This window comes from Cetorhinus maximus, chromosome 2 (genome assembly GCF_964194155.1).
Source record: "Cetorhinus maximus chromosome 2, sCetMax3.hap1.1, whole genome shotgun sequence".
NCBI lineage: Eukaryota > Metazoa > Chordata > Chondrichthyes > Lamniformes > Cetorhinidae > Cetorhinus > Cetorhinus maximus.
Genome location: NC_135880.1, coordinates 215,553,781 through 215,571,381, shown reverse-complemented (window position 1 = coordinate 215,571,381; position 17,601 = coordinate 215,553,781). Strand labels below are relative to the sequence as shown.

Below are 17,601 nucleotides of genomic sequence, written 5' to 3'. Positions count from 1 at the left end.
AGACTTTCTCCTCATCCACACAGGCAGCAAGAACCTCATAACTGTTGGATAAGGACAAAGGCTGAAGCTCCTCCAGCACTGTGCCCGAGGTCCCCTGACTTGAAGTTGCACCTTCCTATCTATGGCCATTGGTCATATTAGTACTACTTCCCAACATAAGGGCTGTGACTACCTCCTGATTGAAGTAACCAGGTAACCCTCACCTTCCCTGAAATCAAAATAAGTTTTGGTCTGCTTATTTAAGAAAGGATATAAATGCATTAGAAGCAGTTCAGAGAAGGTTCACTCAAGTGATACCTGGGATGGGGACATTATCTTATGAGAAAGGTTGGACAGCTGTACCTATATCCACTGGAGTTTAGAACATTGAGGGGGTGATCTTATGGAAACGCATAAGATCCTGAGGGGACTGGACAGCATGGATGCTGAAAGGATGTTTCCCCTTGTGGGAGAGACTAGAACAGGGGGACACAATTTAGAAATAAGGGCTCTCCCATTTAAGGCAGAGAAGAGAATTTTTTTCTGAGGGTCGTGAGCCTTTGGAACTCTCTTCACTAGAGGACAGTGGTGGTAGGGTCATTGAATATTTTTAACGTGGAGGTAGATAAATTTTTGACTAACAGGGGAGTCAAAGGTTATTGGGGGTAGGTGGGAATCTGGAGTTGAGGCCACAACCAGATCAGCCAACATCTTATTAAATAGCAGAGCTAGCACAAGGGGACGAATAGCCCATTCCTGCTTCTAATTTATACGCTTGTACCCTGCAATGTCTGTACCTCAGATTCCAGCTCAGTAACTCTTAGCTGAAGCACCTTGAGATGCAGGCCCTGTGGATGAGGGTGTCCAGGGTTGCACTGCTCTTCACAAACTCACACGTGCTGCCTGCACTGTCATCCCTCTTTAACCCTGTTTTCGTTCTTTAGTTAAAGCTTATTTATATGATCAATTTAGCTTATAGTTTTCAATGAATTACTTGATTTATCCATAACTTAAACCAGATCAAGTTAAATATTTACCTGCAACATGAACCATGTCACAAGCACTAGAGACAAAGAAAGCAGCAGCACCTTCCTACCCTCACCACATTCCCAACTTTCACACTCAGTTTATCATGCACCCCATTTGTGACTACTTGTGCAACCGGAGCGTTATTCAATCTTAAACATATTGAGGGGCAAAAATAATTAATAATGAAAAGCTAGCTTAAAAATAGAACTCCGATGCCTCACCAATGATATCATGTTGAAAATTTTACTCAAAACGCACAGCAGTTTATTAAAGGGTAATTAAAAGATGGTAAACGTAACTGAGGGAATAGAATATTTTCCAAATTTTTGTTCTGTGCCTTTAATCGGAGGAGAATGAGAACTGCCCGAACTAAAGTGTCAGCCTAGATGATGTGTTCAAGTCACTGAAGTGGGGCTTGAATCCACCATCTTCTGGCACAGCTAGAGTAATCTACTGCTTGTTAACACTGACACTTGATGCAATAATACAAATTTCTTTAATTACATATCAAGATATCCACCTTCAGCAATGTACAGTTATGTAAATGGAGAGGCACTTCATTAGGAGGGAGGAGAGAAATATGAATCTCAAACAACACCTCGTAGCCAGCTAGAGGACTGGGGCAGAGGCAGAGGGCAGATCTCCTGCCTTCCATCTACAAAGGTGTCCTGAGGGGTCAAAAAGATGAATTAGTACAGGGAGAGGTGAAGAACTTGGAATATGTAAAACATGAATCTTTGTTGAGGATAATTAGCTAAATGCTACACCTGCCAGTTGGTATTTCGAGTTGGAACATATGTGATATATTTACATAGATCAAAACTAATGACTGATGCCAACACAGAAACTGTCCAAACCTTGCATCTCTTGATCGCCTTTCAACCACTTGATCTCAGCAGCTGGCTTGCTACCTGTGGTACTGCACGTGAATTCGACCTCTTCCCCTTCACTCACGGTGTCCTTGTTTGCATCTATGGTCAGTGTTTCTGGTGGGACTGATGTTGAAAAGACTGTTTCAGAACATGCACAAAAGCAGACAGCTCATTGGGACATATGGCGAACCTTGCATATTTTGCCTCTGGTAATTGGCAGAGGAGAAAGAAGTTCAGCATTTTGCTAATTTACAGTTTAACATTAAGAATTCCATTGTCATCTTGATTTTGCATTGGCACATATCAATGTGACAGGATTATCTGGCCATCAGATTGGTGATTTGACTTGATTGCATTCAAGCAAGCTCTTGGGCATTGCCCAAGGTGTGGCATAGTCTAAGCTCAGAGCACAGTCACAAATAAGCTCTGTTCTGACTCTTTTTAATGTTATTCTCTCTGCACAAGAGTGGGGAGCAAAGTTCTACCCATCTATACAAGCATGCAGGCATAGAGTTCCTTTGGCACTGAATTCAGGACCCCATAGCAGGTTCTGTGACTTGAGTCACCCAGTTGCACATTTTTACTGTCCGACACAGGTACCTGCGGAAAACCAACATCCTAAAAACACTGTTCAATCTAGAAAGAAAAATCCCAGTTGCAAAGGTACTATGTGCTTTGTATGTGTGCCATTTTCAGGTTTAACACTGAACAGTGATGGATGCATGAGATTGAAGACTCCTATTATATGTATAGACAGATAGATGATAGACTTATAATAATTTACAACCAACCTGTGTAGTATGTTAGGACCTGGCTGTGATTTGCCATGAGGCACTCTGGCAATCAATTCAACTGCACTATCTGCCTCAGTCCCTAGGCACAGCATAGCAGCCTTTTTCACAAAGAAATATATAAAGTTTGTACAACTTAATCATTCCGTACAAACATAGCTCATGAGAGATTTACAGTTAGCTGTATAGCATAGAAAATATCAGTGGTCTATTGTGAGTGGCTACCTTTGCAGTTTATATGCTGATTATCTTAAATGTTAAATTACATAATGTTCTTTGGTGCCTCCCACACCCGTGACCTCCACCATCTAGAAGGGCAAGGACAGTAGGCACACGGGAACACTACTACCTTCAGGTTCCCCTCCAATCAGGCAATATCTCATCTTGGACATATATTGCCATTCCTTCAACAACACTGGGCCAAAATCCTGGAACTCCCAACCTACCAGCAGTGTGGGAGCACCTTCAGTAGAATGACTGCAGTGATTCAAGAATGTTCATCACCAGCTTCTTGAGAGCAATAAGTGTTGGTCTTGCCAGCAAGGCTCATAGACCATTTTAAAAAAAAAACTGCTGCTTCTCTCTAGTGAATTATTTGGCTTTCTGCTCAGGCAGAATAATGGGTTGACAGTGCTGACAAGAAAAGTAAGGATACTTAACAGAAAATTGCCAAATGCGTGTAGGTTTGCTGCATAATAGGGGGATTTGTGAAATTCCATGCTCAATGTTATGTAGATCAGTCTCACAGGGAAAGCAAAATCCTTCCCACCGTTTTGCTGGCAACTCTTACAATTTATTAAGAATATAAGTGCCTAAATAGATTCCAATTTATATATATGTTAGCAAACCTCCAGTGGTGTTGCCCGATGGGTTGGAAGATACATTAACTTTGTAACAGAAGGGGTGTTCACATCATACAAAGAGATAATTATCTGGTCTATTGGTTGCAGTGACTGAATAAGTCAAACTGTTTTTAATTCAATATGATGTTCTGGGTTTTTTTTTTGTTGGCTGTGGGATTCAATTTGATGACTCTGACCATTAAGTCTATGAAAACAATAGTTCATCCCAACACATTTGTGCTTCTAGATGCCTTTCATTGGCCTGGATTTTCACCAAGTCAGAATGGCTAGGGATCTCTTTAAAAATGGCAGGTGGGTCCCGGTTCCATGATTCCCAACTACATTCCTGAGTTGTCTGGTTATTGGGAGTGCCTTTGAAGAGTGCGGGCTGGTTCCTGTTAAAAGCCACAACCCGGCACTCCCGACCTGGCCAGCCCCATTGTAGAGATAGGCATGTTCTACTCCTCTGCAATTTTCATGGAGTCAGGCCAGGTTTTTAAAGATTTGTGGTTCACTGCCCCTCAGAGGAGTAAAAGTAATTTTAAAAGCCCTTCTCATACCCCTAATACCACACTCTGCCCTTCCACTGACCCCCTATGGCCCCTCATGTCCCCTATGCCAAGCTATGGCACTTCCATGCTCATTGGCTGTATACAGTGAATAGTGGGTCAATGAACACCTATGGCGATAGTAGGATGTGTTTAAAAAAAAGCTTTAAAAAGTAATTCATTCATAACTTTCGACTAATGTTAAAAAAAGTCATTTAACTTAGACAATAGAGGTGTCAATCATTCAGATCCTTTAAAGTATCAATGACACAAACCCTCAAAATCACTTAATATTGCAAACAAATGTTGTGAAACTGATAGCCAGAACTGTCAAAACAATGTTTCTTCTGGGGTGCAGGTGTTTCAATAAGCTTAATGGACATCTGGGCTCTCGGCCAAGCCTTATTATGTATGCTTGCCTGAGAGCCTAGACAATCATTAGGGTACTAAAACACCCAAGCCCCAGAGAAAACATTGTTTGATTGATAGCTCAGGGTCTCTGATCTCTGCTGTCAATTTTACAATGATTATTTACAAAACTAAGTTGTTTCAAGGGTTTGTGGTTTTTGTGATTGATACTTTAAAGGGTCTGTAAATTGACACCCTTATTGCCTTCTAAGTGACATGACTTCTTTAACATGATAGAAAGTTACGAATGAATTACTTTTTTAAAAGCTATTTATTTTAAATACATTCTACAGTCAGTATACAGTTCATTGGATTTATAGAGTATATAGTGGGTCAATTTTTTAAAACTTCTTTCATGGGACGTGGGTATCATTGGTTAGGCCAGCATTTTTATTGCCTAGTTGCCCTTGAGAAGGTGGTGGTGAGCTGCCTTCTTGAATGGCTGCAGTCCATGTGGTGTAGGTACACCCACAGTGCTGTTAGGGAGGGAGTTCCAGGATTTTGACCCAGCGACAGTGAAGGAACGGCGATATATTTCCAAGTCAGGGTGGTGAGTGGCTTGGAGGGGAACATGCAGGTTGAGGTGTTCCCATGCATCTGCTGCCCTTGTCCTTCTAGGTGGTAGAGGTCACAGGTTTGGAACATGCTGTTGAAGGAGCCTTGGTGAGTTGCTGCTATTGTGCGTCGGTGATGGAGGGAGTGAATGTTTGTGCATGTGGTGCTAATCAAGTGGGCTGCTTTGTCCTGGATGGTGTCAAGCTTCTTGAGCGTTGTGGAAGCTGCACTCATCCAGGCAAGTGGGGAGTATTCCATCGCATTCCTGACTTGTGCCTTGTAGATGGTGGACAGACTTTGGGGAGTCAGGTGGTGAGTTACTCACTGCAGAATTCCAGCCTCTGACCTGCTCTTGTAGCCATAGTATTTAAAATGGTTGGTCCAGTTCAATTTCTCGTCAATGGGAACCCCCCCACCCCCCCACCCCAGGATGTTGATAGTGAAGGGATTCAGTAATGGTAATTTCATTGAATTTCATGGAGAGATGGTTAGATTCTCTCTTGTTGGAAATGATCATTGCCTGGCACTTGTGTGGCATGAATGTTACTTGCCTCTGAACAGCCCAAGCCTGAGTGTTGTGCAGATCTTGCTGCATTTGGGCAAGGATTGCTTCAGTATCTGAGGAGTTGCGAATGGTGTTGAACATTCACATCGCCACTTCTGACCTTATGATGGAAGGAAGGTCATTGATGAAGCAGATGAAGATGGTCGGGCCAAGGACACTACCCAGAGGAACTCCTGCAGTGATGTCCTGGGACTGAGATGATAGCCTCCAACAAGCACAACCATCTACCTTTGTGCTAGGTATTATTCCAACCAGTGGAGTGTTTTCCTCGATTCCCATTGACTCCAGTTTTGCTAGGGCTCCTTGATGCCACACAGTCAAATGCTGCCTTGATGTCAAGGGCAATCATTCTCACCTCACCTTGGGAGTTCAGCTCTTTTGTCCATGTTTGAACCAAGGCTGTAATGAGGTCAGGAGCTGAGTAGCCTTGGTGCAATCCAAGCTGAGCGTCAGTGAGCAGGTTGGTTCTAAGTAAGTGCCGCTTGATAGCACTGTCGATGACCCCTTCCATCACTTTACTGATGATGGAGAGTAGACTGATGGGGCAGTAATTGGTCGGGTTGGATTAGTCCTGCATTTTGTGCACAAGATGTGGTTGGGCAATTTTCTACATAGCCGGGTAGATGCCAGTGTTGTAGCTGTACTGGAACAGCTTGGCTGAGGGCAGAGCTAGTCCTGGACCACAAGTTTTCAGTACTATTGCTGAAATGGTGTCAGGATCCATAGCCTTTGCAGTATTTAGTGCCTTCAGCCATTTCTCGATATCGCATGGAGTAATTGACTTGGCTGAAGATTGACATCTGTGATTCTGGGGACCTCCGGGGGAGGCCGAGATGGACCATCCATTTGGCACTTCTGGCTGAAGATTGTTGCAAATGCTTCAGCCTTGTCTTTTGCACTGATGTGGTGGGCTCCCCCATCATTGAGGATGGGTATATTTGTGGTGCCTCCTCCTCCTGTTAATTGTTCAATTGTCCACAACCATTCAAGACTGGATGTGGGACGACTGCAGAGCTTAGATCTGATCTATTGATTATGGGATGGCTTAGCTCTGTTTATTGCATGCTGCTTTCGCTGTTTGGCACGCAAATAGTCCTGTGTTGTAGCTTCACCAGGTTGATACCTCATTTTTAGGTATGCCTGGTGCTGCTCCTCCTACATTGAACCAGGGTTGACCCCCTGGCTTGATGATAATGCTAGGGTGGGGATATGCCGGGCCATGAGGTTACAGATTGTGGTTGAGTACAATTCTGCTGCTGCTGATGGCCCACAGCGCCTCATGGATACTCAGTTTTGAGTTGCTAGATCCGTTTGAAATCCACCCCATTTAGCACAGTGGTAGTGTCACACAACACAATGGAGGGTATCCTAATCGTGAAGGCAGGACTTTGTCTCCACAATAACTGTGTGGTGGTCATTCCTACTGTCATGGACAGTTGCAACTGTGACAGGTCGATTGGTGAGGACGAGGTCAAGTAGGTTCTTCCCTCTTATTGGTTCCCTCACCATCTGCTGCAGACCCAATTTAGCAGCTTGGTTCTTTAGGACTTGGCCAGCTCAGTCGGCAGTGGTGCTACCGAGCCACTCCTGGTGATGGACATTGAAGTTCCCTAACCAGAGCACATTCTGTGCCCTTGCCACCCTCAGTGCTTCCTGCAAGTGGTGTTCAACATGGAGGAGCACTGATTCATCAGCTGAGGGAGGGCGGTATGTGGTAATCAGCAGGAGGTTTCCTCGCCCATGTTTGACTTGATGCCATGAGACTTCAATGGGCATGGAAGTGCCATAGGGGGAAATGAGTGGGTCATGGGGCGTTGGGTGGAATGGCAGAACTTGGCATTAGGGGTATGAAGCACCATAGGGAGTGGATGGGGGTCATGACATGGCATGGATGGAGCACAGGGAGTGTTGGGAGAGTGAGGGGGTGTGAGGGATGAGGGCTGGAGGGCCTGTGTGTTATTTTATCTGGGATGAAGCCTCACTGCACTGGGACCTTTCAAACAGCCCGCTTCCGCACCCTGCAGCCCATGTCTGCCTCCAACCTTTTTCCTGGATTGGCTGGCCCACCTGCAGCCCACGCCTGCTCCCCGGCAACGAAGACCCCACCTTTGCAAGCCCTCTCTCCCGAGGTAGGTGGGCCAAGCCAGGCATTTTCCCGCTACCCACCACGAGGATGGAATTCCAGGGCATTGTTTTTACTTTTGAGCTGAGAATTCACAGCATGATGGCTCAGAAAATGTTAGGGAAAGTGCAGTTTCATCACACCAGGGTGTGGATGGAGGGGGGCGCAGGGGTGTGTGTGGAGGTTGGGGTGCTCTTGGGTTTTGGTAGAGCTGAAGTTTCGGTTCCGCAGAGAATATACAGCACTGAAGCTGTATTCGGCCAAACTCGTCTGCGCTGGTTTTTATACTCCACAAGTCTCATTCCATTCTATCTACCTTGTCTCAACCTTTCAACATATCTTTCTATCCCTTTCATTCATGTCCTCGTCTAGTTTCCTTTTTAAAGCATCTAAGCTATTTTCCTCAACCAATTACTTCGGGAACGAATTCTGAATCCTAACCACACTGAGGAAAGAAATTTCTCCTTCTTCACAGAATCACAGAAGGAGGCCATTCGGCCCATCGTGTCTGCACCGGCTCTCCAAATAAGCATTTTGACCTCGTGTCATTATCCTGCCTTTTCCCTGTACCCCTGCACAATGTTTCTATTCAAATAATCATGTAATGCCCTCTTGAATGCCTCGATTGAACCTGCCTCCACCACACTTCCAAGCAGTTCATTCCAGACCCGAACCACTTGTGTGAAAATGTTTTTTCTCGCATCACATTTGCTTCTTTTGCAAGTCACTTTAACTCTATGTCAACTCGCTCTTGATCCTTTTATGAGTGGGAACAGCCTCCCTATTTATTCTGTCCAGCCCCCTCATAATTTTGAACATCTCTATTAAATCTCCTCTTAGCCGTCTTCTCTCCAAGGAGAACAATTCCAAGCTGTCCAATTTATCCTCATAGCTGAAGTTTCCCATCCCTGGAACCAATCTTGTTTAAACCCCTTCTGCACTCTCTCCAATGTGTTCACATCCTTCCTATAATGTGGCACCTAGAACTGTACACAATACTCCAGCTGAGGTCTAACTAGTGTCTTATATAAATTCAGCATAACCTTCTTGCTCTTGTACTCTATACCTCTATTAATAAAGCCCAGGATATTATATGCTTTATTAACTGCTCTCTGTCCTACCACTTTCAATGATCTTTGCACATATACACCCAGATCTTTCTGCTCTTGCACCCCCTTCAAAATTTCACCCCTTATTTTATATTGTCTGTCCATGTTCTTCCTGCCAAAATGCATCACTTCACATTTCTCTGCATTGAACTTCATCTGCCACCTATCTGCCCACTCCACCAACTTGTTTATGTCCTCTTTATTTTCCACACCGTCTTCCTCACAGTTCACAACATTCCCACGCTTCGTATCACCTGCAAGCTTTGAAATTGTCCCCTGCACGCCAAGATCTAGATCATTAATATATATCAGGAAAAGCAAGGGTCCCAATACCGACCCCTGGGGAACTCCACTACAAACCTTCCTCAAGCCCGAAAAATATCCATTGACCATTACTCTCTGCTTCCTATTTTTCAGCCAATTTTGTATCCACTTTGCTACTGTCCCTTTTATTCCATGAGCAATAACTTTTCTCAAGTCTGTTGCGTGGTACTGCCTTTCAAATGCCTTTTGAAAGTCCATGTACACCACATTAACAACATTACCCTCACTGATCTTTTCTGCTACCTCTTCAAAAAAAACTCCAGCAATTTAGTTAAACATGATTTCCCCTTTAGAAATCCATGCTGACTCCTTATCAACCCATATTTTTCCATGTGACTACTAATTCTATCCCGAATAATTGCTTCTAGAATCCTGTCCGCCACTAAAGTTAAGCTGACTGGTGTTTAATTGCTGGGCTTATCCTTACAACCTTTTTTGAACGAGAGTGCAATGTTTGCAATTCTCCAGTCCTCTGGCACCTCCCCTGAATCTAGGGAAGACTGAAAAATTATGGCCCATGCCCCTGCAATTCCTACTCTCACATCCTTCGATATCTTTGGATGCATCTCATCTGGTCCCGGTGCCTTATCAACTTTAAGTACAGACAGTCTACTCAACACTTCCTCCTTATCAATTTTGAACCCTTCTAGTGACAGAGTTTCCTCGTCTGTCACCATGGCCTAGGTAGCATCTGCCTCCTTGGTAAAGACGGATACAAAGTATTCATTTAATACCTCACCCATGGCCCCTTCTTTCATGTAAATTCCCTTTTAGGTCCCTCGTCGGCCCTACTCCTCCTTTTACCACCTTTTTAACTATTCATACGCCCGTAGAAGATTTTGGGATTGCCCTTTAAGTTGGCTGCCACTTTGCTTCTCTAATATGCTTTATCACCTCCCTCTCTGGACCTTCTATATTCCTCTTGATTCTCAATTGTATTTTCTACCTGACACTTTTTCTTCTTTATCTTAATTTCCATCTCCTTTTCCATCCAGGGAGCTCTGGATTTGTTTGCCCTACCTTTCCCTTTCAATGGAATACACCTTGACGGTGCCCAAACCAATTCTTCTTTGAAAGTAGCCCATTGTTCAAGTACAGTTTTTCCCGCCAATCTTTCATTCCAGTCTCTGTCCCAGCCTCCGTTCTTGCCCCATCGAAGTTGGCTCTCGTCCAGTTAATTATTCTTAATTTGGATTGTCTATCGTCCTTTTCTATCATCATCCTAAAACGTACAATACAATGATCACCGTCTCCTAAGTGTTCTCCCACCGACACTTGATCTACTTGTCCTACCTCATTTCCAACATTTCCAACAGTGCGTCCTTTCTTGTTGGATACTGGATACTCTACACATGCTGCTGTAGGAAATCTTCCTAATCACAATCTAGGAATTTTTTTCCCACTCTGCCCTTTTCACTACCACTGTCTCAGTCTACATTCGGGTAATTAAAGTTATCCATTATAACTACTCTATATGCTTGCATCTCACTGCAATTTCCCTGCAGATTTGTTCTTCTATGTCCTTCTCACTAGTTGGCGGTCTATAGACTGTACTGAGCAATTAACTTACTATTCTCTATACTAGTGCCATCTGTCTCTCCCAGTATTTTGTGCACCCTGGTATTCCTCTCTAATATTTTATCTTGATTCCCACACCCTGCTAGATTCTTGAGTAATTATCTTGTATTTATGGCTCCTGGTTTTGGATTCTCCGATAAGTTGAAAAATTCTCTCCAAATTTACCCGATCCAACCCATTCATGGTTTTAAAGACCTCTTCAGGTTTCCTTCAAGACGTCGTAAAAAAGGCCCCAACTTCTTCAATCTTTTCCGATTGGCTGTAATCTCCCAGGACTGACACCTTATACAGGAAGAGGAGGAAGCCATTCTGTCCCAAATGTTACGCCATTCAATTAGATCATGGGTAATTTGCACGTCAACACACCGAACCCCGACCACCCTAACCCCACACCCACTTACCTTTTCCCCGGCTTCTCAAAGCGGCTGGGACCGTTAAACTTACCGTTTTACAGCAGCTAGTGTCGTTAAAAAAAAAAGGGGGGGGCATGGCTTCATTTCCCTCGACGTTGCTGCCCTGCACATTTCTCAGCAGGCCCAGATCGGAATTCTGGGTGAGAAATGTGCGGCTCTGACGGTGATTGCCACTCGACAGAAGTCGAGTGGGCCGTTGTTGTTCAGAGCATAACAATGCAGAGCGCATTAGATTGACAACACAATCAAAGGACAACAGTAAACTAATCAAGAGTTTTCTTTCAGGCTAGGTACTCTTTGGAATGCAGAAAGTTGTATTGTTTTAGGAAACTTTATGCAAAAAAAAAAGAGGCTGGAAATTTCCAGCCCCTCACTAATTCTAGACCCTGGTCAAGATGTCTCAAACTGCAAGTGACATCCGATGCTTCTAGTTATGTATCTGTTCACTGAAATATAAAGAAAGATATGGATTTACAAGGGCCCCCTCCTACTGATTCTTCTGCAAAAAAAAAAACAGGCAAGATCAGGGATCAATATAAAACGTTGGATTTGGCAGGTGTCTTAGCTAAGGCTTAAACATTGTACTGTTATATTTTTTACAAGTTGGTGCTGTTACTCACCAAGAACTGTAATTGTAGCAAAGGCTTCCTGGGGAGGATCCGTATAAAGCTGGCAGACATATCTCCCTTCATCTACTAAAGAAACGTTTGACAACGAGACTCGTAGTTCGCTGCTCGAGAAATTCACCAGCTGAAACCTGTTGTCTTTCAAAGCTGCAAGATTGAAGGCGACAGCATTTTAAATTTTAAACCGAAACTCTATGAAGGATACCAAAAGTTTGAATATATTCATCTTTAAAAACAATATCTGTGGCTGAATGAAGGAGAAGCATTTCAAAGTTTAACAAACAGCATTAAAAAATGAATAAATAAAAAAGATTTTTTTTAAAAAGCGCAATTGCAAGGAAAAAAAGTATTCAGTTTGGAAGAGGGGTTCTGTGTAAACTGTCACTGACAGGACTTTGGGAGTGGGGGGTGCTTGCTGTGAATTTTCTATTTTTGTCATCAAGTGATTGCCATCAATTGCCTCCCTGCTTCCCTTTTGCTCTTAAAGCATTTTGTTTTTCATCCTATCTTACTCCTTTCCTGAACACTGAAGCAAGCTTCACAAAGCCCAATCAGCCCCCCATTTCCTCATCTAGGTAGTCTTGTTGACTTCAGCCAATGAAGGGTAGACCCCAAAGACAGCTTTCTGTCCACATGGGACTGGGTTACAGCTTCATTTTATTCTCTCCTGAATTCCACGGGCTATCACCGATCCCTAAAAGCCATGCTGCACTGTAGGACCTTTCTCATTACAGGCTGGGATTATTCCTACATCATGCATTGGATATGATACTTAAACTTCTGTGCCTCAGGTGCTGTTATGAAAACAAGAAGCTTTGCATATAGCCCTGGTTAATTGTAGCTTTATTTTTTTGGAAGGCTTTGTAGCTAGGATTACCAACAGATTGCCTGTGAGTTTCTCACTGATGCTACATGAGCCCTATTGTGCATCACTGCTAGTTGCCCAGTAGAGTGTTGTCCTTCAAATTTCAGGTCACAGTCATGCCTTCGCTGTTCCATTCCTCTGTTTGCCATTACAAGATACAACCCCAGAGAAGCCTCTAGGATGGGGATATAATCTATCCCCTCCTCAAAACAGTGACATTAAATTTCCAAGAGCCCACAACACAACCTTAGCACTTGGGTGGGCGGAGATGGTGACAAAACGATGGACGCTCAGGAAAGGGTTGAAAAGAACTATGCGGTTGCAAGGATCCTGTTCGGAAGTAAAGCATTAATATTTTAAGTTAAAAAAAATGTCACTTGTATAAAAGAAACTTGTCAAAAAAGTGTAGAAGCTTGCCAATTTAAAAATGCTCAAAAGCATAGCGTGTCAAAATAATTTACGTTTTTCCACACAAGCACCAACGACTTAATTAGCATTCAGAGAATGCCACTGACACTTCAAACTGCTTTAGCATATACAAGTATGTTTGAAATGCTGCAGAATCTGAACTTTAAAAAGAACTGCTGCTGGTAATTTCCACAGATAGTTACAGGAGTTAAATAAAACAGTGGAAAGGATCAGTAAGAAGCGTATAGAAAGTTCGAAATACGGTCTTGCATATTTCTCACTGCCTTCAGCTTGTTTAGACATTTGTTTTAGGCAATAGCTATGGGGAAGTTGGGCAGATTTAGATCTCTCCTGGAAATTCAGTACCTGATGTGTACAATGGGAAAAAAATGCACACACTGCTGCACTCCAGACATATTTCACATTCTTCACCTATCAAGTTTCACAAAATAAAATCTTATAGCCAATGGTGATCAAAACAGCTACGTGTTCCAAACAGGCAAAAACATGCTGGTGTAAAATGATTCATTTCCTACTACACCCTCTGACAACGGCAGCAGCATTAATCCAGTTAAATGAAAACCATGCCTCCTCCTGAGGCTCCCAGCACCACAGGTGCCAGTCTTCAGCCAATTCGATTCACTCCATGAGATATCAAGAAGTGGCTGAAGACACTGGATACTGCAAAGGTTATGGGCTCCCAACTACATGCAGCGTTGAAGACTTGCGCTCCGGAACAAGCCACGCCCTTAACCAAGTTATTCCAGTACAGCGACAAAACTACCCATCAATGCGGAAAGTTGTCTAGGTATGTCCTGCCCACAGCAAGCATGGCAAAGCCAAACCAGCCAAATACTGTCTACTCAAAATCATCAGCAAAATGATGGGAGGTGCTATCAAGTGGCATTTACTTAGCAATAACCTGCTTGCCAATATTCAGTTTGGGTTCCATCAAGGCCAGTTGGCTCCAGAATTCATTACAGCCTTGTAATAAAGATGGACAGAAGAGCTGAATTCCAGAGCTGGGGTGAGAGTGATTCCCCTTGGCATCAAGGCAGCATTTGACTGAGAGCGGCATCAAGGAACCCTAGCTCAACTGGAGTCAATGGGAATCAGGGGAAAAGCTGGCTGGAACCATACCCAGCACAAAGGGAGATGATTGTGGTTCTTGGAAGACAATCATTTCAGCTTCAGGACATCACTGCAACAGTTCTTCTGGGTAGTTTCCTAGGCCCAAACATCTTCATCAATGATCTTCCCATCATAAGGTCAGAAATGTGGATGTTCATTGATGATTGCACAACCTTCAGAACTATTTGCGCCTCAGATACTGAAGCAGTCTCTGCCCACATGCAGCAAGACCTGGACAACATTCTGGGTTAGGCTGATAAGTGGCAAGTCATATTTATGCTACACAAGTGACACGCAGTGACCATCTCCAGCAGGAGAAAATCTAACCATCTCCTGTTGATGTACCCCCACTATCAACATCTTGGGGGATTGCCATTGACTGGAAATTCAACTGGACCAACCATATAAATTATGTGGCAACAAGAGCAGGTCAGAGGCTGTGAATTCTGTGCTTAGTCACTCACCTCCTGATTCCTCAAAGCTTGTCCACTATCTACAAGGCACCAGTTAGGAGTGAGTGTGATGGAATACTCTCCACTTGCCTGGATGAGTGTAGCTCCATCAACACTCGAAGTTTGATATCATCCAGTTCAAAGCCTGTGTGATTGGCATCCCATCCAACATCCACTCCCTCCATCACCAATGCACAGTGACAGCAGTGTGTACCATCTACAAGATGCACTGCAGCTACTTGCCAAGGCTCCTTTGACAGCATCTTCCAAATCTGTGACCTCCACTGTCTAGAAGGACAAGGGCTGCTGACGAGGGGAACACCACCACCTACATGATCCTCTTCAAGTCATACACCATCCTGACTTGAAAATATATTGCCGTTCCTTCACTGTCACTGGACTAAAATCCTGGGACTCCCTCCCTAACAGCACTGTGGGTGTACCTACGCCACATGGACTGCAGTGTATGAAGGCAGTGGCTCACCGCCACCTTCTCAAGGGCAATTTGGGATGGACAACAAATGCTGGCCTTACTAGTGCCATTCACACCCCATGACCCAATTAAAAAAGTGAAAAATAGGGTCACACTTCTGTGACAGACAACAAGTGAGTCAAATTAACCAAAAACAATTAGCTTTCTAGGCATATGCTTTGTGTGTGCATAACAAAAAGTTTCTGTCTCTCAGGAGAATATGGCAATATCGATTTCTAGCCAAGTCCTTCACCAACAGACCCATGTCAATCTTTATGTTACATAGAAGCCTCCACCTACCCTTCTTCATCTAACCTCAGCCTTCTATTCTCCCTCATGTGCTTACCTAGTTTCCACATGAATGGATCTATGCTAGTCACCTCAACTATTCCTTGAGTCAGCGGGCTGCACATTGTAACCACTTGCTAAGTAAAGAGGTTCCTTCTTCTGAATTCCCTATTAAATTTATTGGTGATTATCTCGTATTTATGGCCTCTAGTTCTTATCTCCATTGTAAATGAAAGCGTCTCTATGTCGATGCCAACAAATCTTTTCGTGTCTTTAAGACCTGTATATCACCCTTCAGTGTTCTCATTTCTAGAGAAAAGAGCCAAAGCCTTACTTGCTCTTAGACAGACCACAACGTGCGTGTTACAATGGGATTCTTCACCTGAAGAAATCAAGAGGTCAGCTCCTTCAGGAAAACATGAGGAGAGAGAGAAAACAAACAGACACACACACATACACACTCACTCTGTTGAACTACTAAAAAGAAAAGAAAATCGAGCAATTATTGCAGGCAGTTTGGAAACTTACGTCGGACTTCCCGGAAGTAAATTGTTTGTCGACTTGGATTCAACAGCTGAATGACAGAATCATCATTATTCCTCACTCGGCAGCTGATGGTTGCCACCTCACCCTGCACCACCACCACATCGTCCGTCACCAGATTCTGGGCATCAGCTTCACAAATCAAAAGCAACAGTTAGAAACGCAATGAAATGAAACACTGTTCTTCAGTGGGTATCTGTACGACAAGCCACAACACAAAAGAAGAGTTTCAAAAGCGAGAGGTGATGTTGACTTCTGCCCAAAAGGAAGGAAAGAAGGCAGACCTTTTTGGACTGGTGAGGCCCATTACTGGATTGTATTTGCAGTCACCTGGTATGAATTAAATGGCATGTATTCTGCTCAGGAAGTTCTGGTCTGACACTAGAGGGCAACACACACTCTGACTTGCAGAGCTGGGAAAAGATTTCACTAATTCTGGTTCAAATCAGGGTTAGTTGGGCAGGTGGGGCTTGTGGTCATCTTGGATTATGACTCTCTGCCTGAACAAAGCTATGTTGTTCAATCAAGGTTAAAATTCTTACCAAAACTCAACTTGTTTTGGGAGGAGAGAAGATCACACTGCGCAATGCATTGCAGCCACATTTAATTGACAATAAAGAACCAATTATATTACCATATTACACCATCCAAACATGGGTTTCATCGCCATCAATGTAAACCAAGGCTGCTGCTTAGTTAGAAGATGGTGCCCAACACTGTAGCATACGCGGTAGTTTTTAATGCTTCAAATATGCCCTTCTCAATGCCATTTTTGAGGGGCTGATTTTAAGATAAGAGGGCTAGAACACATCAACTTTCCAATTCTGATGCTCAGTGACAAATTTTTGCTTTTGCATGTCAGGTTTAACATAGGAAGGTGGGGTTCAGCTTTCTTAATTTCTTCCCAATAATTAGCCTTGGGCATCACCTCAAAAAGCACACAGTGTAACATAGAGATAAAAACAAAAAGCTAAAAGCTACTGCGGATGCTGGAAATCCAAATTGCAGTTTCAGATAACGGCCATCTTGTGGCCTCAGTGCACAATCTCAGCTGTAATTATCCAGCATCAAACACAGGACACGGCTGGTACTTGCACCTGAGGGTTATGTCATAATTCACTATGTAGCCGTACCTCTGAAGTCTCTTCCACCTTTCTCCATGCCAACGTTGAAGCGGTGTCTTCAATCAATAAAACCCTTGCCTGTACAAACCCTTCAACTGCGTTACACTCTTTCCCCACTCTCAAACGCCTGCTCCAACCATACCAGCTTGATGTCCCCAAATTCTTCCCCTAAAACTTGCTCAAAGTGTAGTTTCCCTTTCCCTCTTTTTGAAGCAGCTTTGGGCACTGTGATATATCACAGAACCTACAAAGGATCAGCCATTGTCTTTGCAAATCTACGAATGAATCACTTTTTACCAATGTCTACTCATTCCCTTAACCGAGCTCTCACAAATGTGTGCGGAGGATGTGGAACAGGGCACAATGCCCAGTCAATTTTTCAATGCAGAAAAGCAGGTTACAACAGACAGTCTGAAGTAATATGCTTCGGGAGTGCAGAAGTGACTAATTTATCATTACTGTATGTGCTCAACAGAGCCTTATTTCCTCTATTTTGTGGAGCCTAAACACTAAAGCTATCGCAACGCAAATAACTGAGGCAGAGGTTCCTTCTTAAA

General features: G+C 43.5%; 1 protein-coding gene across 5 annotated transcripts in view; it reads right to left on the bottom strand.

The window, feature by feature from the left end:
• The window catches only part of cadm1a (cell adhesion molecule 1a), a 391,655-nt gene that overhangs the window by 74,801 nt on the left and 299,253 nt on the right, over positions 1 to 17,601 (bottom strand). For all 5 annotated transcript variants that reach the window (XM_078532192.1, XM_078532195.1, XM_078532191.1 and 2 more), the window contains 3 exons: positions 15,906 to 16,052; positions 11,756 to 11,908; positions 1,866 to 2,003 (listed from right to left, as the gene is read on the bottom strand). In XM_078532192.1, the coding sequence (XP_078388318.1) occupies positions 1,866 to 2,003; positions 11,756 to 11,908; positions 15,906 to 16,052 (438 nt within the window). The remainder of the gene's footprint in view (positions 1 to 1,865; positions 2,004 to 11,755; positions 11,909 to 15,905; positions 16,053 to 17,601) is intronic.